The 22837-nt window shown below is 39.1% G+C and overlaps 1 protein-coding gene across 1 annotated transcript; it reads left to right on the top strand.

Annotated features, from left to right (window-relative positions):
* Positions 1 to 217: 217 nt before the first annotated feature.
* On the top strand, positions 218 to 10267 carry LOC143882828 (uncharacterized). The gene is made up of 3 exons (XM_077386232.1): positions 218 to 556; positions 8132 to 8187; positions 9699 to 10267. Exons 1-3 carry the CDS (start codon positions 230 to 232, stop codon positions 10126 to 10128), a joined length of 813 nt encoding a protein of 270 aa, XP_077242347.1. The 5' UTR covers positions 218 to 229; the 3' UTR covers positions 10129 to 10267.
* The last annotated feature ends 12570 nt before the right edge of the window (positions 10268 to 22837 follow it).

The following is a 22837-nucleotide window of genomic DNA, read 5'->3' as shown; positions in this document are numbered from 1 at the left end:
GCAATTTACAACAGTATATACTATTTAATATTACAATTTACAACCCCATAAAGAATATATAAGTTACAAACAACAAAGTATAAACGTATACACAGAGTTAAAGCCCATTAAAAAAAGATAAAGAAACGTGACAAAGTTTCTCATTAGCTTTACCCTCAACACAACAACTCTATATAAACCCACCCTCTACTCTCCAAAAACCCAACCCAAGCAAGAGCAGAGAGATAAAATGAGTAAAGCAAGAGAGATATCAGTGTTGTTGATCTTGGTTTCCATGGCCATGGCAACATGGGCCGAGCAAATTCAGACATGGCCTGGGATCTTTCCAATAGACCCACAGATCCAAGCATGTTGGGCTTCTTTGTACACCATAGAAGGGTGTGTGCAGGAAATCTTTTTCTCTTTCATTAGCCAACAGCTGAAACTGGGGCCTGCATGTTGTAAGGCCATTAATGAAATTGGGGAGAATTGCTGGCCTAAAATGTTTCTGCCATTTAACCCTCTCATCCCTCCATTTATCGAGGACTTATGTGCGTCAGGAACTCCACCTGTGGGAGTAGAACCCACGCCTGCTTGAGGGAGTTGCACTAAGGCCTGCATGATAGCTTAGATTATATTAGTGGGAGAAGATTATTAGTTAGGAGAGTCACTCTTTCGTCTCTTAAATAACCCGGATTCTCTGTTATTTGTTTCGAGTGAATAAAGATGTGTGCTTAACATGAGTTTCCTTGTTTCTGTTTGAGTGCAAGATGCACGCTTAACATTGCTTCTGTTTGAGTGAAATATAATGTTTAAATGAACCGTGCTCTCTCTCTCTCTCTCTCTCTCTCTCTCTCCCCTATTATACACAGTTAGTTATTAACCTAGCTAACCTTAGAGGTTACATGTTTGTATGTAGTTTTGATTGATTCCTTTTAGGCATTTGCAAGGGACCATCTCAGAAGGCATTTCGCAGACCGACTGTTGCAAGAGAGAGTAACCACCTAAGATGAATTAAATGAATAAGACAAAATCTGTTGAAAAGTGAGTCCTATGTGGCTGCTCTTCCATGCAACAGCCGATCTGCGAAATGCCTTGTCACTAGCAAATCCCTATTTACAAATATATATTTACGGAATTTGCTAGGGACCATCGTGGCTGGGCAGTTGCACGTGAGTGCAAACAAAGGTGCTCGCAAATATTTTTTTTTTGTTTTGAAATGGTAATATTATAAATGATGGAAAAGAAAAAGAAAAAAAAGACCGAGATGGAACTCCCACATTTACAATAGAAAACGAGTAGACAGAAGAGACGAAATATACAATCAACGGCACACCACTCCTCAAGGAGGAAGGTGGTCAAACCACCTAATAGGACCACCAGATACACTACGCTTGGCAAGCGCATCCGCCTTATCATTTGCTGAACTTCTGACATGTTGATTTCCGATAAAAGACCCCGAAGTTATATCACCACTCTCATCAAACATGGAAAGAAATCTCCACGGAGGAGCCGACCCACCTTTCAGCCAACGAATCACATTTAGCGAATCCCCTTCAATAATGGTCTGATCCAACAGACTTCTATCAATATGCAAAATGCCAAAATGCGCAGCCCTCACTTCAGCTTCAGAGGCATCACAGACACCTATAGAGCCATAGTATGCCCACACTACTCCGCCCTCTTCGTTATGACACACTCCTCCCACCCTAGCCGGACCCGGGTTGCCGAAGCTCGCTCTATCAAAATTAACCTTAAGCATATTTTGAGGAGGCGACTCCCACCTTTGTTAGACAAGAGCTCTCCGATCAACACTAAAACAAACCTCCCTCCAACCTTCCCAAAGATCATAAGCCGATACAAACCGGAAAGAAGGAAGGCGTCTCTCCCAAGATATAACCAAAGTGATAATCTTCAAGTAGATCCAATGAGGGTTCTTAGATTTCCCCTCAAATATCCTAGAATTCCTCTCCTTCCAAATAGACCACCACGTAGCAAGTAAACAAAAATTCCACAAAGTTTTCCCTTTTTTTCCTTCCAAGGAACCCCTCCCCATTGATGCAATAACGACGGAATAGACTTTGGAAAAACCCAACAAATTCCAAATCTCACATCTTATCTTATTCATTTAATTAATCCGAGGTGGTTGCTCTCACCTGCAACAGCCCAGCCGCTAAATGCCTTTTACACCTTTTACGATGGTCCCTAGCAAATCCCTAAATTTACTTATTAATAAGTTTAGATCAGTCACAAATAAAAAATTGATTCGCCCAAATAAGCTGACACACAGTAGTATATAGCGGGCATGACACTACATTTTTTCCAAAATTCAATTTGTTTACAACGTACGTAGAACCCAAGACACTCCAATGGACTATCTGATTCGAAATAGACGGTGACCTAGACACTAAAAGTAGTATTTGAGAAGCACTCTCAATAAGATTCAACCGCTTAGGCCCTGTTCGTTTCATATTGGTGAGGGCCCCAACCGATTGTTGTGGGCCAGTAGTCAGTTGGGGCCCTCACCATCAGTTATCACAATCTGAAACGAACAAATATTATTTATGATTATAATGGAGTTACAGATATTATTTATGTTTATAATGGAGTTATCTACTTAAGAACGTAATTTCATCATCTTTTACTTTTTGGTAGGGGTCCTGCCAAACCCTACCTTTAGCTTGCCTCCATTTATTGGCGAAAAACTTAGACCCCCGGTGGTTTCTGACACATTCAACTTAACTTTTAAAAGTTACAAGTAGACCCCCTGTGGTTTCAAAACGTGACAAGTACACCCCCTCCGTCAACTGTCTGTCAGTTTAACCTGACGGAAAGACTAAAACTAACCATGGTTAATATTTTGAGGACAGAAATACCCTCATTTGCAGAGGGATTAGGGTTACGCCATTTCCCATTGCCGCCATCGCCCCTCTGGCCGCTGCCGCCGTTGCCATCTCCGGCCACCGCCGTCACCTCCACCATAGACAATCGAACTCCACCCCATGGCTACATCAAACTCACATTTCAAAAAAAAAACTTTGATAAAAATAAAAATAAAGCCCTAAAATATTAGGGTTTTTTGTGCAAATCATTATAATGATGTGAATGAAGACAAATAAAACTCTTAAATGGAGGGTTTATGTTGATAAATCAATAAGGGTTTGAATCAAACCCCAATTTTTACTTTTCAAGTATGGAAACCCTAATTTTCAGCTGGGGAAGACGAGGGCATTTTGGTCTTTTCCCCCACACAGTCAGCTCCGTCCAGTTAAAAAAACCCAATGAAACCACAGGGGGTCTACTTGTAACTTTTAAAACTTTTGGGATTTTTTTTTAATTTGTCAGAAACCATAGGGGGTCTAAGTGTATTTTTCCCTTTTTATTGACATAAAGTAACATTCTCACTTGAGAACTGATATACTCACCCCCTTTAATTTCTTCCTTGGCCAGCCCCCTCTAGTGTGTTTATGAATACACATTTGCATTACAAGGGGCTGGCCCAAGGAAGAGAAAGTGGCAAATATATATTTCCCTTATCTCTTTGATAATATATCAAGGGAAATGATTTATGTGCTCAAGTGTTTTCATAAACACGCGCTCCACTTGTTTGTGGTGTAGTATTTAAAGGGATGTTAGAGGATATCACAGTTCTTGAAAAGGTCTTAAAGCCCTTTAAGTACTACACGACAAACAAGTAAGTGCATGTTTATCGAAACATTGGAGCGATGAAATCATTTCCCTACATCAAACTACCTCTATTTTGATACATGTGGTAATATTTGGAGGGTTGTATGGGATAATCCCGATGCCAGCATGTCTTGATATCATTTTCCATGAGAAAAAAGGGAAATGATAAATGCGCGGATGCGCCCCTTTTCACCACATGGGACACCCAATTGCAGTGTATGTGGCAATCAAATCCGTTGAATCCTACTGACGTGGGGTACATTAGCCCTTGTACATCAGCCCCTTTGCAGTAATTTGATACACTGCACTGGGTGTCCCTAGTGATGAAAAGGGGTGCATTTATCATTTCCCAAAAAAAAATAAAAATCGTACCCAACGAAAAATGAGAGAGAGAGAGAGAGAGAGAGAGAGAGAGAGAGAGAGAAGAAGAAGAAGAAGAAGAAGAAGGGGGGATGCAAACAAGCACGTATCATTTACTCAACAAAAAGAAGTAAACTCATGGTAAGTAATTGCTAATTTTCCGATCCACTCAGAAAAAGGCAACGAGTCACGTTATTAGATTTAGAATGACAAAAGAAAGAGAGAGGCATTAACTAGCTATTAGTAGCCATCTTACTAATTAATCTAATCTAATCTATTTAGAAGGCAGTGGTGGAACTCCCTTTCTAGTGGCCGTTGGTTCTTTCTTAGGCCCCATTTGATTTGGGAATGCATGTTGATTATTTTATTGAATTAGAAATCATTTTAGGCTCCTAAATTCCCAGAAAGTCACCTGTGAACCCTAGGTTTGCCCCGGTATGAGTGAGAATTTTTCAATAGGATGATCTTGATATGAGTTCAAGGCATGGTTTCAAATTTCGGTTTCGGAATGCGTTTCGGCTGAAAATTTGAAATTTTGTTCGAAATCTGACGAAATTCTATGAGCATATTTCTTAGGTTGTACAAAATTTCGTTTGAAATTACCGAAATTTGGGTAAATTTTGGAAATTTCGGGATAAGATTAAATATTAACAGAATTCCGGATTTTTTTTGGGAAATCCCTTAAATTTCGGCCTAAATTTGGGAATTTCGAAATTTTGGTCGAAATAAGTAACTGTTTTGGGTATTCCTGATTTCGGTTCTGGTTTCGAACGAAACCCGAAATTTTGGATTTCGGTCGAAATTTAAAACCATGGTTCAAGGAACTCTATGGGCCTGTTTGGTTGCCAAAAGAGTGGAAGACGGCTGGGCTCTTGATGGAATATGAAATGCATCAAGGGGACATCATTATTACACTTTTTCCTAGGTGGCACTGATGTGACGGGAGTTGTCCCTCTACAAAATTCCAATTGCAAACTTCCTTTTTGGAGTTTTTTTGTGAGAAAAAGAGTGGAATTTGTTTGTCTTATATAATCATTGCCTTTTTCCTTTCTTTCTCTCTCTCTCTTCCGCTGCCCATTTTGATAATGACACCCCAAATATTTCCACACCTCTTCTAGCAATGCCTCACCATTTTTTTCCTTTTGAATACCACTCCTTTCCCCAAGACAAGCCTACACAACTTCCATCCTTGTCACCTCCCCCTTTGACTACTTCTTCCACTAAAATCCCAGAAACTAAACAGGGCATATAGGGTTTTGGAGTTGCTGTCCTTTTGCGTTTTGGGTCAAAAAGAAACTAGCACCCCTGGGTGACTGTGAAGTCCGTGATGACTTTGGTAATAAGTCTGGACCTTTGAAGGTTTTGGGGAGGTTTAGATTGTTAGTACGTTAAGATAATCAAACTCAGTGGCTGATGATTTGGCTAACCATGGGGTTTTGTTCCACAACTTTTGTATGTGTGACACAACCCAACCAAATGGGTGGGCTTTGTGACTATCATTAATTTTCTGGTAATAAAATCCCGAGTTGTAAAAAAAGATGCTGCAGTACTGATGTAGGGAGGCTTTTCCTCTTCTCAGTCTGCTCTTGTACTTTAAATAGAAAACTCTGGTACCAATGAGATTATGCACTTGTTTGATTTGTCTTGAGTAGCTCGATGTGGCGTATTTATGGGTTATTGCATAATTATCTATTTTTTCTGCAATCTGACTTTAATTAATATGAAGTCATCTTCATCATATATCTTGTTCTCCATGTATTTGAGATAAATAATGACGCAAAAATGAAAAGAACAAGGCAAAGACCTCTTTTGGGATGGAAGGTATCAAAATATCTTGTTTTACCTTATTTATTCATATTTTTATCTGTAAAATTACCCAACATAAGTGTTTTTTCTGGAAGTTATATCTCTTGAATGTATTTAGGTTGTTACATGCTAATGTCTTGGCAGCAGGGCTTGCAGCTTCTAATCTTGCTCTTTATGCATTTGTATACACTCCTTCAAAGCAAATACACCCAGTAAATACAGGGTTGGAGCTGTTGTCGGTGCCATTCCTCCACTTCTTGGGTAATGCCTTTTCGTAAATTTCACATATTCATTCTCTAGTTTCCCTGAAGATTATTTGGCTTCTTCCATTGTGCACTGAACCTTTTCAGAATGGGCTGTACCCCATATATTGATCAGGCTTAGTTTACATAACTGAGTCTTTTCATTTGGGTAATGCCTTTTCGTCAATTTCACATGTTCATTCTTATTGTAAGCACACTGATTAGAATCCTCAATTTCTATTTCCTTTCGTATTTCCTGCTATCTGAATGCGCTTTCTAATATTAGATTATATTTGGACTTGATTGGTTCGTCTTATACTTCCATGCAAGCCTTCTATTCTTCCCGTATTTATGGCGGGGTTTCTTCTTCATCGCCTGCCCAATACTCAGCAGGAATTTATGATGAATGATCCCGATAAGCTCGCTGGACATCGGATATCTGGAACAGAATTGTAGGGGAGTGAAAACAGTAGTAATCAGAACAAGCAGAGGAAAAATCCTTTTGGAACACAAGCACGGCCACCTGTTGCATACGCCTCCACTGCCCCATTTCCATTCTTGCCAGCTCATGTGTATATTTCCTCAAATTCGTGAGTTTCTGTCGATTGTCTGGTGCTATAGAACTCAAATAAGCAGAAACCCAAGTGTGGGTGAGCCCATACTTGTAAGTTTTTTTATGCTCTTTACAATTTTGTGGCTTTTGTTCCTTGAGAAATGTGATGATTGTTGGTTGTATGTAATTTATGAGCTACCTGTAACTCTGAAGTAATAAATCTTTCTGTGCCTGTTCTATTAGCCAAGAGGGTTTCTTAATTTCATAACCCCCTTATCAAACTGGATTCCGAACAATTGAGATTTTTTTGGATATTGGATTCGGTTACAAAGTCATAGTCTGCCATTGATTTTTGTTGTTCATTATCTTATGGATGAGACCAAGATTACATGGGTTATCTCTGATTTCTACTAGATTCAACTGTCTTGATTGTACATACTTGTTCTGTGTAGTGTGCCCTGAGATAGTTTTCCAAGGAGAAGTACTTTGGCAGAGCTAGTAGTGGGCTCCGGGCTCTACAGTGTATATAGGTTACAAAGGGGAAAGTGATATTCCGCCTCCTTTTCTTCTCTCTACCCCTCTATTACCACAAAGGGGTGGCCCGGGGAAGAAAATGGGGTGAATATATCATTTCCGAGGCAATCCAGGGCTATCGGGAGTAGGGGGGCTTCTAGTAGGGGTGGACATGGTTCGGTTCGGTTCGGTTTTGGGGTATACCCAGAACCGAACCATATATAATCGGTTCCCTGAAATTGGAACCAGAACCGAACCATATATGTTTGGAACAGAGCCGAACCAGAACCATATATAATCGGTTCAGGGTTTACCCAACCTTCACCAAATGTAGATATTTTGCCTAATCGTGTTTATAATCGGTTCGGTCCTGTTTATATATGAACGAGAAGCACTAAGAGGCACAAATTTGGGATAATCATGCACAAATTTGGGCAATGCAAAAATTATATATGAACTACAAACAGGCACAAATTTGGGATAATCAGGCACAAATTTTGGGGATGAATTAAAATTTTAAAGGCAAATCAACACGTTAAAGGTGGGTGAATTAAAAGGGGGTGGGTTGATTTTATCAAATGAGGAGGCATTGGGTCTTAAGGTGAGGGTGGGTTCTCGGTTCGGTTCTCGATTTTCGGGAGATTAGAACCGGAACCGAACCATATAGATATGGAACCGAACCGAACCGAACCATATGTGCCGGTTCGGTTCGGTTCCTCGGTTCGAACCGGAACCATGTCCACCCCTACTTCTTAGAGATGATGGGGGGATATATTAAATGGGCATTCTCTGGTCCGATTCCGATTTGAAGATCCGATTCTAATGAAGCCGAGCTTAAAGCGGTCCTTCATGGTTTAAGGCTTTGTCATGAGATTATCTTGTCATCATTAGTGGTGGAGGTGGACTCTCTCAATGTTATTTGATTGATAAATACTTAAATGGAAGTCATCCCCTTCCTTGGAGGTTTTCGCATCTAATGGATGAAATTCAGGATATAGTAGGGTCTCGCCTGGTGAATAGTGAGGCTGATTCTCTTGCTCGGGCAAGGTGAATAGGCCTAGCTTGAAGTTGTTTGGTCCCTTCCCACTTGAAGTCGTTTGTTTTATGTCCATTTTTACGTCAAACGGAACAATAATATCACATGAACAATATCAAGAGTCAAGACACCTTCAATGTAAATTTTCCAAATTAAATTAAAATTTAATAAATAGTTAATCTGTGTCACATGTACAATATCTAGGGCTGCAACTCGAGCCGGGTTTTACCCGACCCGCATCGACCCGACCCGAAAATGGCCTGGGTTGGGTTCAGGTTTCATGGGTTTCAGGTCGAGCCGGATTGAGCATTCAAAAGCCCGCATGAATCTCGGGTCGAGCCGGGTTTGAAGGGGCCCGACCCGAGTTACATAAGTTATAGTATGTACATTTTTTTCTATTGTTAGTTAAAAGTTAAAAGTGAAAACCCATGCACCCACTGTTATTGCGTGTGAGTGTAATTTCTGCTTCTATGAGTTGATTTGATTCAAGTGTTTGATTCAGCATTGTTTGATTGTAATTACAACATTGTTTGATTACGGCATTGTCTGATTCAAGTTTAATGTGAGTGTAATTACATCATTGTTTGATTCAAGTGTAATGTGAGTGTAAATTCTGCTTCTATGAGTTGAGTTGCCTTGCCAAACAAGAATTTTCCTTAAAAAATTGCGTCAACGTGAAAAAACCCGACCCGACTCGACCCGACCCGAGATTTATCATGGGTAGGGCCGGGTTTGGGAATCGTAGGTTTTCCGAAAAAAAACCCGACCCAACCCGACCCGAGATATTTCTCGGGTAGGGTTGGGTTCTCCAAAACCCGACCCGCCCGACCCGAGTTGCAGCCTTAACAATATCCCCCTTTCGATTCTTCCCTGGGAGCCTTCGATTCCCGCTTTGATTCCCGTTTCGATTCCCGCTTACGATTCCCGCTCTGGCAACCTTGAGTAGGATTCTTCTCTGTGAGCCTTCGATTCCCGCTCTGGCAACCTTGAGTAGGATTCTTCCCTGGGAGCCTTCGATTCCCACTTTCGATTCTCGCTTTCGATTCCCACTCTGGCAACCTTGGTCAAGACACCTTAAATGTAAATTTTCCAAATTAAATTCAAATTAATTAATAAATAATTAATCTGTGTCACGAGGAATTCTAGACTGAAGGGAGCCCTTCCAAAAAAGAGGTGAAAGGGCTCTCCTATTGATGGTGATGTGCAGCCAATGGGGGAGCCATCATGTATTAATAACGGCTGAAAAGTCAAACATGATGGTGATGTACAGCCAATGAGGAGCCCTTTCACCTCTTTTTTGCAAGGGGTCCCTTCAGTTTAGACTTCCTCGTGTGTCACATGTACAATATCTAGACACCTCACCCGTGGAAAACTCTTTAGAAACAACAGTATATACTATTTAATATTACAATTTACAACCCCATAAAGAATATATAAGTTACAAACAACAAAGTATAAACGTATACACAGAGTTAAAGCCCATTAAAAAAAGATAAAGAAACGTGACAAAGTTTCTCATTAGCTTTACCCTCAACACAACAACTCTATATAAACCCACCCTCTACTCTCCAAAAACCCAACCCAAGCAAGAGCAGAGAGATAAAATGAGTAAAGCAAGAGAGATATCAGTGTTGTTGATCTTGGTTTCCATGGCCATGGCAACATGGGCCGAGCAAATTCAGACATGGCCTGGGATCTTTCCAATAGACCCACAGATCCAAGCATGTTGGGCTTCTTTGTACACCATAGAAGGGTGTGTGCAGGAAATCTTTTTCTCTTTCATTAGCCAACAGCTGAAACTGGGGCCTGCATGTTGTAAGGCCATTAATGAAATTGGGGAGAATTGCTGGCCTAAAATGTTTCTGCCATTTAACCCTCTCATCCCTCCATTTATCGAGGACTTATGTGCGTCAGGAACTCCACCTGTGGGAGTAGAACCCACGCCTGCTTGAGGGAGTTGCACTAAGGCCTGCATGATAGCTTAGATTATATTAGTGGGAGAAGATTATTAGTTAGGAGAGTCACTCTTTCGTCTCTTAAATAACCCGGATTCTCTGTTATTTGTTTCGAGTGAATAAAGATGTGTGCTTAACATGAGTTTCCTTGTTTCTGTTTGAGTGCAAGATGCACGCTTAACATTGCTTCTGTTTGAGTTTGAGTGAAAGATGCATGCTTAACATTGCTTCTGTTTGAGTGAAATATAATGTTTAAATGAACCGTGCTCTCTCTCTCTCTCTCTCTCTCTCTCTCTCAGTTTTGATTGATTCCTTTTAGGCTCCGACGTGTAAAATTTGTTTTATGTTCATTTTTACATCATAAAACATGATTTTATGAAACGAAGCCTCATTTACAAGGGACCATCTCAGAAGGCATTTCGCAGACCAGCTGTTGCAAGAGAGAGTAACCACCTAAGATGAATTAAATGAATAAGACAAAATCTATTGAAAAGTGAGTCCTATGTGGCTGCTCTACCACGCAACAGCCGATCTGCGAAATGACTTGTCACTAGCAAATCCCTATTTACAAATATATATTTACGGAATTTGCTAGGGACCATCGTGGCTGGGCAGTTGCACGTGAGTGCAGCCAAAGGTGCTCACATTTTATCTTATTCATTTAATTAATCTGAGGTGGTTGCTCTCACATGCAACAACCCAGCCGCTAAATGCCTTTTACGCCTTTTACGATGGTCCCTAGCAAATCCCTAAATTTACTTATTAATAAGTTTAGATCAGTCACAAATAAAAAATTGATCTAAAAAAGAAATGAAAAGAAAAAGAAATGAGAGCCGGTAAAAACACACACTCCTATCAACAGCGGTGGAGCTACATGTAGCATAAGGGGGCAGCTGCCACTGTTGAGTTGAGCCAAACTCCTTAATAGGCCCAACTCAAGGGAAATGATTTCTGCGCTCAAAGTGTTTTGATAAACATGTGCTTCACTTGTTTGTGGTGTAGTATTTAAAGAGATGTAAGAGGATATTATGGTTCTCAAAAAGCTCTTAAAGCCCTTTAAATACTACATGACAAACAAGTAAGCGCATGTTTATCAAAACAATGGAGCGCTGAAATCATTTCCCTATATCAAACTACCTCTATTTTGATACATGTGGTAATATTTGGAGGGTTGTATGGGATAATTCTGATACCAGCATGTCTTGATATCATGTTCCATGAGAAAAAAAGGGAAATGATAAATGCGCCCCTTTTCACCACTTTGGACACCCAATTGCAGTGTATGTGGCAATCAAATCCGTTGAATCCTACTGATGTGAGATGCATCAGCCCTTGCAGTAATTTGATACACTGCACTGGGTGTCCCTAGTGATGAAAAGGGGTGCATTATCATTTCCCAAACAAAACAAAAAAAACCGTACCCAATGAAAAATGAGAGAGAGAGAGAGAGAGAGAGAGAGAGAGAGAGAGATGTCAGAGGATATTACGGTTCTCAAAAAGCTCTTAAAGCCCTTTAAATACTACACAACAAACAAGTAAGCACATGTTTATCAAAACATTGGAGCGCTGAAATCGTTTCCCTATATCAAACTACCTCTATTTTGATACATGTGGTAATATTTGGAGGGCTGTATGGGATAATCCTAATACCAGCATGTCTTGATATCATGTTCCATGAGAAGAAAAAAAGGGAAATGATAAATGCACACCTTTTCACCACCTGGGACACCAATTGCAGTGTATGTGGCAATCAAATCTATTGAATCCTATTGATGTGAGGTACATCAGCCCCTTTGCAGTAATTTGATACACTGCACTGGGTGTCCCTAGTGATGAAAAGGGGCACATTTATCATTTCCCAAAAAATCGTACCCAACGGAGAGAGAGAGAGAGAGAGAGAGAGAGAGAGAGAGAGAGAGAGAGAGAGAGAGAGAGAGAGAGAGAGAGAGAGAGAGAGAGAGAGAGAGAGAGAGAGAGAGAGAGAGAGATGCAAACAAGCACACATCTTTTACTCAACAAAAAGAAGTAAACTCATGGTAATTTTCCGATCCACTCAGAAAAAGGCAACGAGTCACGTTATTAGATTTAGAATGACAAAAGAAAGAGAGAGGCATTAACTAGCTACTAGTAGCCATCTTACTAATTAATCTAATCTAATCTGATCTATTTAGAAGGCAGTGGTGGAACTCCCTTTGTAGGGGCAGTTGGTTCTTTCTTAGGCCCCATTTGTTTTGGATTTTGAGAGCCGATTGTGAGTCCAAATTTGGTTATTAGACTCAAATTTTTGTTTAATTTTGAGTCCAGTAATCAGTTTTGGACTCCCGAACTTATTACTGGACTCAAAATTAAACATAAATTTGAGATTGATAATTAGTTTTGGACCCAAAATAAATTCTAAAAATCAAGAATAAATGGGGCCTTAATAACCGTGGGAGGATCCCAGGCACTTCAGATTTAACAGGTGTGGATCCTGGCTCATGTTGGAGTGAAACCAACTAGGTTGGAGGGAGAAGATGAGTTTCAAGAGAAAAAGATTATTCTCTTGATGCCAAACACACAAAGAAAGTAGCCCAAGTTGTTATACTACTCTGGACCCTTCAAATTTCACTAAAATGGCTTACAAACGAAGAAGATATTCCAAATCCGAGATTAACAAGACTTAACTAATCTTAGCTTCCCTAAATACCACTAATACACTAACATAGGAAAAGTAAATGTATTACATAATTCCTAAACAAAGAAACTTAGTCCCTAGGCCATTAACTCCAACAAAGGAGATTTCTAATGTCGTCAAGTCAAGTCAAAGTTGCAACTTGCAAGCTTCCAAAATAGTAGAGTTCCAAAACTATAGAAAATCCAAGAGCGAAGTACGTGCTCGAGTGGTCAAGCTTACATTTTCAACAGCTGGACCATGTCGCCATTGCTATGCATATCAAGATCAATAGCACTGGATATCTCTTGCTTTACTCCTTTTCGTTTGCTCGAGTTTTGTAAGGTTTGCTATGAGAAAGGCTTGGGTTTGTGGGTGCAGATTGTAGGTATCTCTAGAGTTTGGATATGAGGAAAATCTAACGAAAACCTTTGTAACGTTTAATTTCTTTGATCTTTTCTCTCTTGGTATATAACTCAATTTTTTCAGTTTTTACTGTGATAATTAATTTCACTTCCTTTGTAACTACGTGTCTTTTGCTTCAGCTGGCCTTTCACATTTTTCAAAAGGGCTGAAATTAAAAAGCATTTGTTCTAGTGAGATTAATCCCAGCCCTTCACAAAAATGCGACTGTTTTCATTAACTCTTTTTGGGAAGTGAGATTGTGAAACAACCAATTACTCCAAAAGCTTAAGCTGTTAGAGTTGGTGTTATTTAATCATTTATAGCTTGATGACATAGGGAGTGGGGTGCAACTCGGGTCGGGTTCAACCAACCGACTCGGTCGGGTTGGGTTGACTTCGGGTCAAGTTCGGGTTTGGGTTGAGGGCTTGGGTAAGGGCAAACCGGCCAAAGTGAAACTGGACATTTTTTATTAATTTTTTTTTTCGAAAGCTTGAAAAAAAGGGTTCCTCAGGGTCGGGTCGGGTTGGGTCGGGTTGGAAATCGGGTCAAGTTGAGTAAATGGTTGCTTGGGTCAGGTTTGGGTTGCCTCAAACCGACCCGACCCGACCCGAGTTGCACCCCTACATAGGGTATCCCCACTCCATTTTTAGGGTGGTACCAATCCCTATGGATGCATGCAATCACCCGTAAACCACGTGCATCAGGTAACTCAGAGGGGAATACCTAACTGTGTATAACTTACGATTAGGAGGAGAGAGAGAGAGAGAGAGAGAGAGAGAGAGAGAGAGAGAGAGAGAGAGAGAGAGAGAGAGAGAGAGAGAGAGAGAGAGAGAGAGAGAGAGAGAGAGAGAGAGAGAGAGAGCACTGTTCAGTTAAGTATTAGATTTCACTCAAACAGAAGCAATATTAAGCATGTAACTTTCACTTACCAAACAGAAACAAGGAAACTCATATTAAGCACCCATCTTTCACTCGAAACAAAAAAACAGAGAATTCAGGTTATTTAAAAAAAGAAAGAGAGACTCTCCTAACTGATCTTCTCCCACTAATCTCATCAAATCTACTATGAAGGCCTTGGTGCAACTCCCTCAAGCAGGGATTGGTGGAGCTCCTAAAGCACATAAACCCTTTATAAATGGAGGGATGAGAGGGTTGAATGGCAGAAACATCTTAGGCCAGCAATTCTCCCCAATCTCGTTAATAGCCTTACAACATGCAGGGCCCAATTTCAGCTGTTGGCTAATGAAAGAGGAAAAGATTTCCTGCACACACCCTTCTATAGTGTACAGAGAAGCCCAACATGCTTGGATCTGTGGGTCTATTGGAGATGGAAAGATCCCAGGCCATTGCTGAATTTGCTCCGCCCATGTTGCCATGCCCATGGAAACCAAGATCAACAACACTGATATCTCTCTTGCTTTACTCATTCTGGCTACTCTTCTTCTTCGTTTGGTCTTGCTTGAGTTGAGTTTTTTGAGTGTAGAGGGTGGGTTTATATAGAGTTGGGTTGAGGGTAAAGCTAATGAGAAATTTTGTCTCGTTTGTTTATCTTTTTTTAAATGGGCTGTAACTCCTTGTCTACGGTTTTATTTCTTGTCAGTTACTTATTCTTTATATTGTTATAATCGTAAATGGTATAGTTGTTTCTTAAGACTAAAATATGAAGTGATTAATGGATACTATATTCCATGGTTTGCCTGATCATCTGAATTAGTGGCTTGCATCGATCACCATCGTTCATGTTGCTCATGTATTATGATCTGAACCGTTCATCTGGCGGGGTGTGTTATTGGGTGGCCTAAAATTAATATTTGAAGTGTCTTATTTGTGTGACTTTTGGATATCATAAATGGACGGCTGAAAATTAATTGATCGATGAACCACATTCAACTTCTAAAAGTCTTCTTATTGGATGGTTAAGATCATCCGATCTTGTGATTTTTTGGGTTATGGTCTATACAATGGGACTCACTGTGTGAGTTGTCTATATATTGTACATGTAATTACTTATTAAATTCGCAGATTAAATATTTATTAAATTTGCATTTATTTAGAAAACTCATATTTAATTTTAAAAAACAGAATTTTTAAAGCTGCCATAAAGAAATTGTGAGTTTTTCAAAAGTTATGCAACTATGGTTACAACCAATATTGAAAGAAGATATTCAATATGGAGAAATGTATACAGTGATTGACTTGTTTATATATCTAAGAGAACATTTTGTTAGAATATATGAGATGTCTAGAAAGATCTGATTGTTGGGTTGTCATAGTAGCAGGTGATGATCCTCAAATAACTTCATCTCGGCTAAGTGCAAATTAGCCTTACACATTTTTGAATGGATGGTTTGAAATGGACCCCATGCCATTATGTTTGGCCATGCGAGTATTGGTTTCCAATGAGCCCCATTACAACGTCTGGACACCTCCCATGAGCCCCATTACATTGGGCCATAGCCCAAACCTCACTTGATAAGACACAATCTTAGGCCATCCAATGAGAAGATTTTTCAGCTGAGTGCGGACAAGTGATAAATTGCTTTTTAACAGTACATTATCATCCCCAGAAGCCCTCCAATAAGACAAGATTGTTCATTCAACATCAAATTTAGCCAGAAAACTACAGAAAATGCATTCAATACCTTCATACTTTACCTTACAACAATTAAAAAAAAAAAACTGTGCTATCTTCTGTTATATATACGTGACAAAATCCTCATCAACTTTGCCTTCTAATCCAAACTCTATATAAATGGACTCTCTACACCCCACACTAACAAGAACAAAGGAAGAAGAAGAGCAAGGAGGAGTGAAGCAAGAGAGATATCAGTGCTCATGATCATGGTCTGCAGGGCCAGGGCCACATGGGCAGAGCAAGGGCTCGATCATGAGCAAACTCTGCCATGGATTTTGCCACCTAGCTCCAATGATGGACCCTCACATCCAAGCGTGTTGGGCATCTCTCTATACTCTAAAATATAGAAGGGTGCGTGCAGGAAATATTTTACTCTTTTCATCTTCCACAAGGTGGGTCTGGGCCCTGCTTGTTGCAAGGCCATTAACGACATTGGGGAGAATCGCTGGCCTAACATGTTTCTACCATTCAACCCTCTTATTCCTCCATTCATAAAGGGTTTATGTGCCTCGGAGCTCCACCCACTGATATTAAGGGGATATCACCGACTCCTGCTTGCTTGAGGGAGTTGCACCAAGGCCTACTTAGGAGATTAGATTAGATTATTAGGAGAAGCTTCTTAGATAAATAGGAGCCTCTTTCTTCGTTTAATTAAGCTCAATTCTTTGTTTTTTTTTTTTGTTTTGAGTGAGAGATATGTGCTTAGCATGAATTTACTTATTTCTGTTTGAGTATAGATGCTTAACATTGCTTCTATTTGAGTGAAAGATACATGTTTGGCGGGACACTTTGCCTGCACATTCCATTGGGGACCATGGCCACCCCAACAGGGCCGAATTTACCCCTGCACGCAATGGTGATGGAAGCCATTGAAATGATGGGTCATCACCGATGCCAAATTTAGATATTCTACGCAAGATTGAGGATTGTAAAAATGAACACCATGAATACCTTAATTAATGGACGTCTTCCTCCATGCTTTATCAAAGGTCTAGAATCATTTGATGAAGGTGGGACCAAGGGAAATCAATCTTGATGATGAACAATATCACGTACCACATCTAGTGTTTTTATATGGCTATGGCTGTGTAGTCCATTATTTTTCAAAAAGTACGGTACCGCCCACTCCATAAGATGATCCAAACCGACCATTTGTTGGGCCACGACGTATATAGGTTGTGCCCCAAAAATTATTTCCATAGAATCCTAGGATGATCCAAACCGTCCATCTGTTGTGCCATAACATAAATAGGTTGTGTCCCAAAAAATATTTTCATTGGATGATCCTGACCCTCTGATCTGTAAAGAACTGCACATTATGGAAACCTCAATCTATCCATTTGTTGGGACACAACATAAATGGGTTGTGCCCGAAAATTTATTTTCGTAGGATGATCCTAGCCCTCTTATCTGTAGAAGAATTGAACATTGGGGAAACCTCACTAGATCGGAGTGTTAGGTTAAATAATTTTTTGGGCAACCTATTTATGTTGTGGCCCAACACATGGACGGTTTGGATTACCCAAATAGAATGAGCCGTAGTACATTTTGAAGAAAAAAATAGAGTTTTTTGCCTATTAGTCCTTACTATGCAAAATAAATGCTTAATAGTCCCCAACAATAGCATATTATCCAAACCGTCCTACTTTAAAAAATAATTGCTAAAAGTAGGGGTGGACATGGTTCGGGTCCAACCCGAGGAACCGAACCGAACCCATCACTTTGGTTCGGTTCGGTTCCAATTTTAAATGGTTCGGTTCCGGTTCAGATTTTTGGGAACCGATTATATATGGTTCGGTTCTGAGTTTGGGTTCCTGGAACCGAGAACCGAGTGTGATGCACCCCCTTTCCCATGAACCCTTGCTAATTTGCCATGAACCCTTGATAATTTCAACCCTCCAAATGTCCCAAAACATCATCTGGATTCGATCTTCTCCTATGGCCAACCATGATAAATCCTGCTAAAATCATAGATTGTAGATGCTCTTATGCCAATTTGATGTGGAAGCAATGATGAATATTTGATAGAAAACCAATATAACTGTTTGTAGTTCATGGAGCAGAAAACCACACGAAAATTTTCTCTATTGAGAAGATTAGGCAAAATATCTCCATTTGGTCAAAGGTTGGGTAAACCCAGAACCGAACCGAACCAATCAAGTTCGGCCCAAATTGATTAAGTCTAGTCCTGACACTAGCTACCTTCGTCTACATGGATCATTGTCTTCCATTCTCTCCTATCCAAGGTCATATTCACTGTTATGTTCCTAGTCATCAAGTCTTTCCTCACTGTTTTTACCCAAGTTGTTTTTGGTCTGCCCCTACCTCTTTTTACTCCGTCAACTTGGCACAAGTCACTTCTCACGGGAGCATCCAGAGGCTTACGTTTGATATGCCCAAACAATCTTAAGCGGTGCTCCCTCATCTTCTCCTCAATTGGTGCCACACCCACCTTTTCACGGATGTCTTCGTTTTTAATTCTATCTAACCTTGTGTGGCCGCACATTCTTATGCATATATTGCTTCTTAGTGGCCCAACATTTAGAGCTGTACAACACAGCTGGCCTCACAGCTGTCTTACAAAACTTTTCCTTCAATAAAAATTGTAAACCCCTCTCAATAAAAATTAAATAGGGTATGGTTGGAGATATCTTTTCTTCATGTATAAATAAAATAAGAAATTTTAGGAATATTTTCCATTTCCAAAGCAAATAAGGAGAAAAAAGTTTAAGAAGAAAATTTCATAATTTAATGGGCATTTTACTATTAAAGTAGGTGTTGATGATTAATCAGATTGGGACAGATTTCTAATATCTTAGGTAGATTATATTTCTCCTTATAATCTATTAAAGATTTTGGGTCTTAAAAATGGGATTATATTTCTATTTTTGGTAGATTGTATTTCTATTTTAGAAAGATTGTATTTTAGGTTGAATTTAATTTGGGCATTGCATATTCAGTGGAGATAATCTTTGACATCAGCACGCCTCTCTTTAGTTTTTTTTTTACCTTTTCTGGATGTATGTTTAAATTCCCGACAAGCTACCGCTTAATTAATGACAAAAATGTGAATATCAAAACTAGCAGGCGCGGTTATCAATTGCTTTTTGAACTTTCACTATACCCAACAAGGATGTATTTTTGTTGCAACACTGTATAGTAATCTACTCTTGTTGGTTTTTGGTAAGGCCATCTCTCTCCTTATCTTGCCCTCAACTAGTAATCTACTCCTTTAGTACCAAATCCAAAAATTCATTATCGGTTAGGCTTAATCAGTTCTGGACTCAGAAAGAGGGAGATGGAGACTTGATTTCAAGCAGTCGAAGAAAACTCTCTTCTTCCTCTAGAAACTGTGGCACCGGGGTTTCCACTTCCACCCAACAGACGGAGAGCTTTGGGTTACTATCTTAAGTGCAAGGTCTACAATCTTGGTTTGCAATCTCGGTCGTCCATCTTTACAAATCTGAACCATGGGATTTTCCAAGTATATTTGCCCCATTTCCTTACTTGATAGATCCCGTGGCTCGGATTTCTAAGATCAACGACCGAGATTGCGTCAAATCGGAGAGGTTTTTCACTGTCCTTGCACTTGAGAAAGTATCCCAACAGCTCACCGTCGGATGTTTGGTATTCTGATCATTTTTACATCATGTGACTATTTAAGTCATTTTTCATGGCTCAGAATATTTTGGACATTTTTGCCAAATTTTGGGATACTTTACTCATTTTTTTGTCACTATTTTCACCAATATTAGGTATTTTTAGGGCACTGATAAATCGACTCCCCATGTGTCTATCTCTCTCCTCTTTCTCTCTCTAACCTAGAGGAGAGAGAAAGACACATGGGGAGTCGATTTATCACTCCCCTATTTTTTTATTTTTTTTAGGGAAGTGATATTTACGCCCATTTTTATCACCAAGGACACCCAACCGCCAGTGCATCAATGACTAAAGGGGTGGTTTTGATTGCCACATACACTGACGCTGGGTGTCCCTTGTGATCAAAACGAGCTTAAATATCACTCCCCTTTAATTATTTTTATATCGTGTGGGTATTTAAATCATTTTCACTCATGGGTATTTTGGACACTTTTTAATTATTTTTATATCGTGTGGGTATTTAAATCATTTTCACTCATGGGTATTTTGGACACTTTTTAATCCATCTAGGAGTTGTTTTCCATAATTTAGAGGTATTCTTGTTATTTTTAATCAATATGAGGGTATTTATCATTTTATGTAATGAGTGTATTTTAGTCATTTTTTAATGACTTAGGGGTATTTTAGTTATTTTTCATGACTCGGGATATTCTATTCATTTTATGTCATAAGAGTATTTTACTCATTTTTTACGACTTAGGGGTATTTTGGTTATTTTACCCAATATTGGTGTATTTCGTGTATTCTAGTCATTTTACCCTGTGTGTATTTTAGTCATTCTTCACATCTTAGGGATATTTTAGGCATTTTACCTCTTATAGGTCACTTTTAGATTTTAAATAACCTCTCTCAAAATGAATTTAGTCATTTTCCACAATGTAAGGGTATTTTTGTCATTTTACCCCTTATAGGTTCGATTTAGATTTTAAGTATTCTCTCTCAAAACGAATTTATAAATCAAAAAATTTATACTAACTTCAAGAATTTGGAATTAATGTGGAATTTGCACAAATCCAAATTCCAACGTCATAAACTCTTCCCCCGTATTTGAATTTAAAAATCTGAATTCCACTCCATATCTAAATCCAAGGTGTATATTTATAGGGAAGTGATATATCCGCCCCTTTTGATCACCAGGAAAAACCCCTGTCAGTGTTTGTGGCAATCAAGGGGTGTTCTTGGTGATCAAAAGGGGCGGATATATCATTTCCCTATTTATATTATAAAAGGACTATTTAATTGGATCCCTAATATGTTCGAAATTTTCATGTTTGGTTTATTATAAATAATTTTATTACCAGGGTGCGTAGAGCTCAAAATTTATGTAAACATAAATTTTTATTATGAGTCATGAAAATGTTGCTCTGTGTTAGTAACATTTGGAATTTCTGAATAACTTTAGGCCACACGTTTGGACACCCACATGATTTAGATTTGGATTTCTCACATTTGCAGTTGAGATTTGGAATTGGATCAGATCTTATATTTCCAAATCAACTACAACTAAATGAAAAAAAAAAAAAAACTCGATTTTCAAATCTATTCTACAAAACATTACATGGAAATCAATATTTGTGGCAATTACCTTCACCCTCGTTGCTCCTTGACCCTGGTGCACCGGTAGCGAGACCTCCCTCCCTCCCTCTCAACAAGAGCACGAGGATGATTGTTGTATTTTGTATCCAAAACTCAAATCCAAATCCAAAAACATGAGGTATCTAAACGTGGCTCCTTGACCTTGCTGCACCAGCAGCGAGACCTCTCTCTCTCTCTCTCAACAAGAGCATGAGGATGATTGTTGTATTTTGTATCCAAAACTCAAATCCAAATCCAAAAACATGAGGTATCTAAACGTGGCTCTCCTTGACCTTGCTGCACCAGCAGCGAGACCTCTCTCTCTCTCTCTCAACAAGAGCACGAGGATGATTGTTGTATTTTGTATCCAAAACTCAAATCCAAATCCAAAAACATGAGTTATCTAAACGTGGCCTTACAATTTGTACATTTTTCAACTTCTGTGGCCTGTACGAGGTGAGTAACCAAGCAGCATTTTCTTTCTCGGAACTCATCAGTTTCTTAGCCACCAAAACAACGCTCTATTTGTGATATGGTTTCGACCTCTTAGATCTGTGGTTAAAGTGATGAATCACAAGATCACACTCAGATAGAAGAAAAATTCATAAAACAGAGATAGAGAAAAGAGGAATTACAGAGGATTTTCAGGAAGAATAGAGAGAAGAAGTAAGAAGGAATGTCCCCATTTTTCTGACTTGTTCATCACTTGTATTCAAACTATCCACTTCTAATCTCAACCCTTGATCCAAAGCCCCCTGTTGATCTAGGATTGTATCAGTCTGCTAATTATTGCATAACTTTGTGCTTGATTATTCTGCTGCTGGATCCATGTTTCTGGTGTTTGTATTATTAACTCCAGTTGCATTTTTAGCCTTCTTATAACAACTGGCAATGTACTTGTAGAAAGGAAAAAGTGAAAAACAACAGAGAAGTTCACTTCAATACCTCAAAATTAATTTTAAGTTTTAAGTAATCTCTTCTTGTTTTGGGCTGCCATTTTTTGGGCTATTCACCCCAAATGATTTGGGGATTCTACATGTTTTATTCTTTCGAAAAAAACGAAGTTACATGTTATTTAAGATGCTGTAAGCAGTCATTCCCGTGTCCTATGAACCATTTATGTCTCAAATGTAATATAAGATTAGAAAATCAAAGTTAGAAACCTTATATATTTTCTTAATATGAATGAATACCCCAAAATCTAACCTTTTTGTCATGTCCTAACTCCTATGAATGAATACCCCATTTTTTCCCTATCTGTTCGTCTCACTGTCTTATTAGATAACATGGTTTTTCTTGCATGCTATTTTATGGAATAATTCTTATTTTTCAATTAGGTATGGTTATGCACAGTTTAAATTGGAGAGGTTATATTGATTTAGGGGATTCAGATGTTTTCCATGTCTTGATTGGATCTTGAGACAAAAATTTAAGATGTCTCGAGATGAGAAAGGGTGAATCTTGACCTTTTTTCCAATCGAGCGGCCTAGAAAGCCTGAATTGAGCGCATGTTCAAATTTACATGTGGTTGAAAAGTCTGATTATACCATTGGTGAATCAAACATTCACACCGATTCTATAATCTTAACCATCTTGGTAATCTTTTAATGGATGGTTAGAAATTATAGAGGCAAAAAGCCCATAACCAAGAACCTGTCTATAATACATAATATATGTGAAATCTTTCCTCTGTCATGTCATGGAAAATTTTTACTAGAATATTTTGAAAGTTGGTCCTTTCTACTTCTGCCATGGGTGGTGGCACTTTGATCACCATCTTC

The sequence above is a fragment of the Tasmannia lanceolata genome, unplaced genomic scaffold, assembly GCF_043159265.1.
Source record: "Tasmannia lanceolata isolate RefF3 unplaced genomic scaffold, GAP_Taslan_0.1 ptg000008l, whole genome shotgun sequence".
Taxonomy (NCBI): domain Eukaryota; kingdom Viridiplantae; phylum Streptophyta; class Magnoliopsida; order Canellales; family Winteraceae; genus Tasmannia; species Tasmannia lanceolata.
Note: the sequence above shows the minus strand (reverse complement) of the source record. Positions and strands in the feature narration are given on the sequence as shown.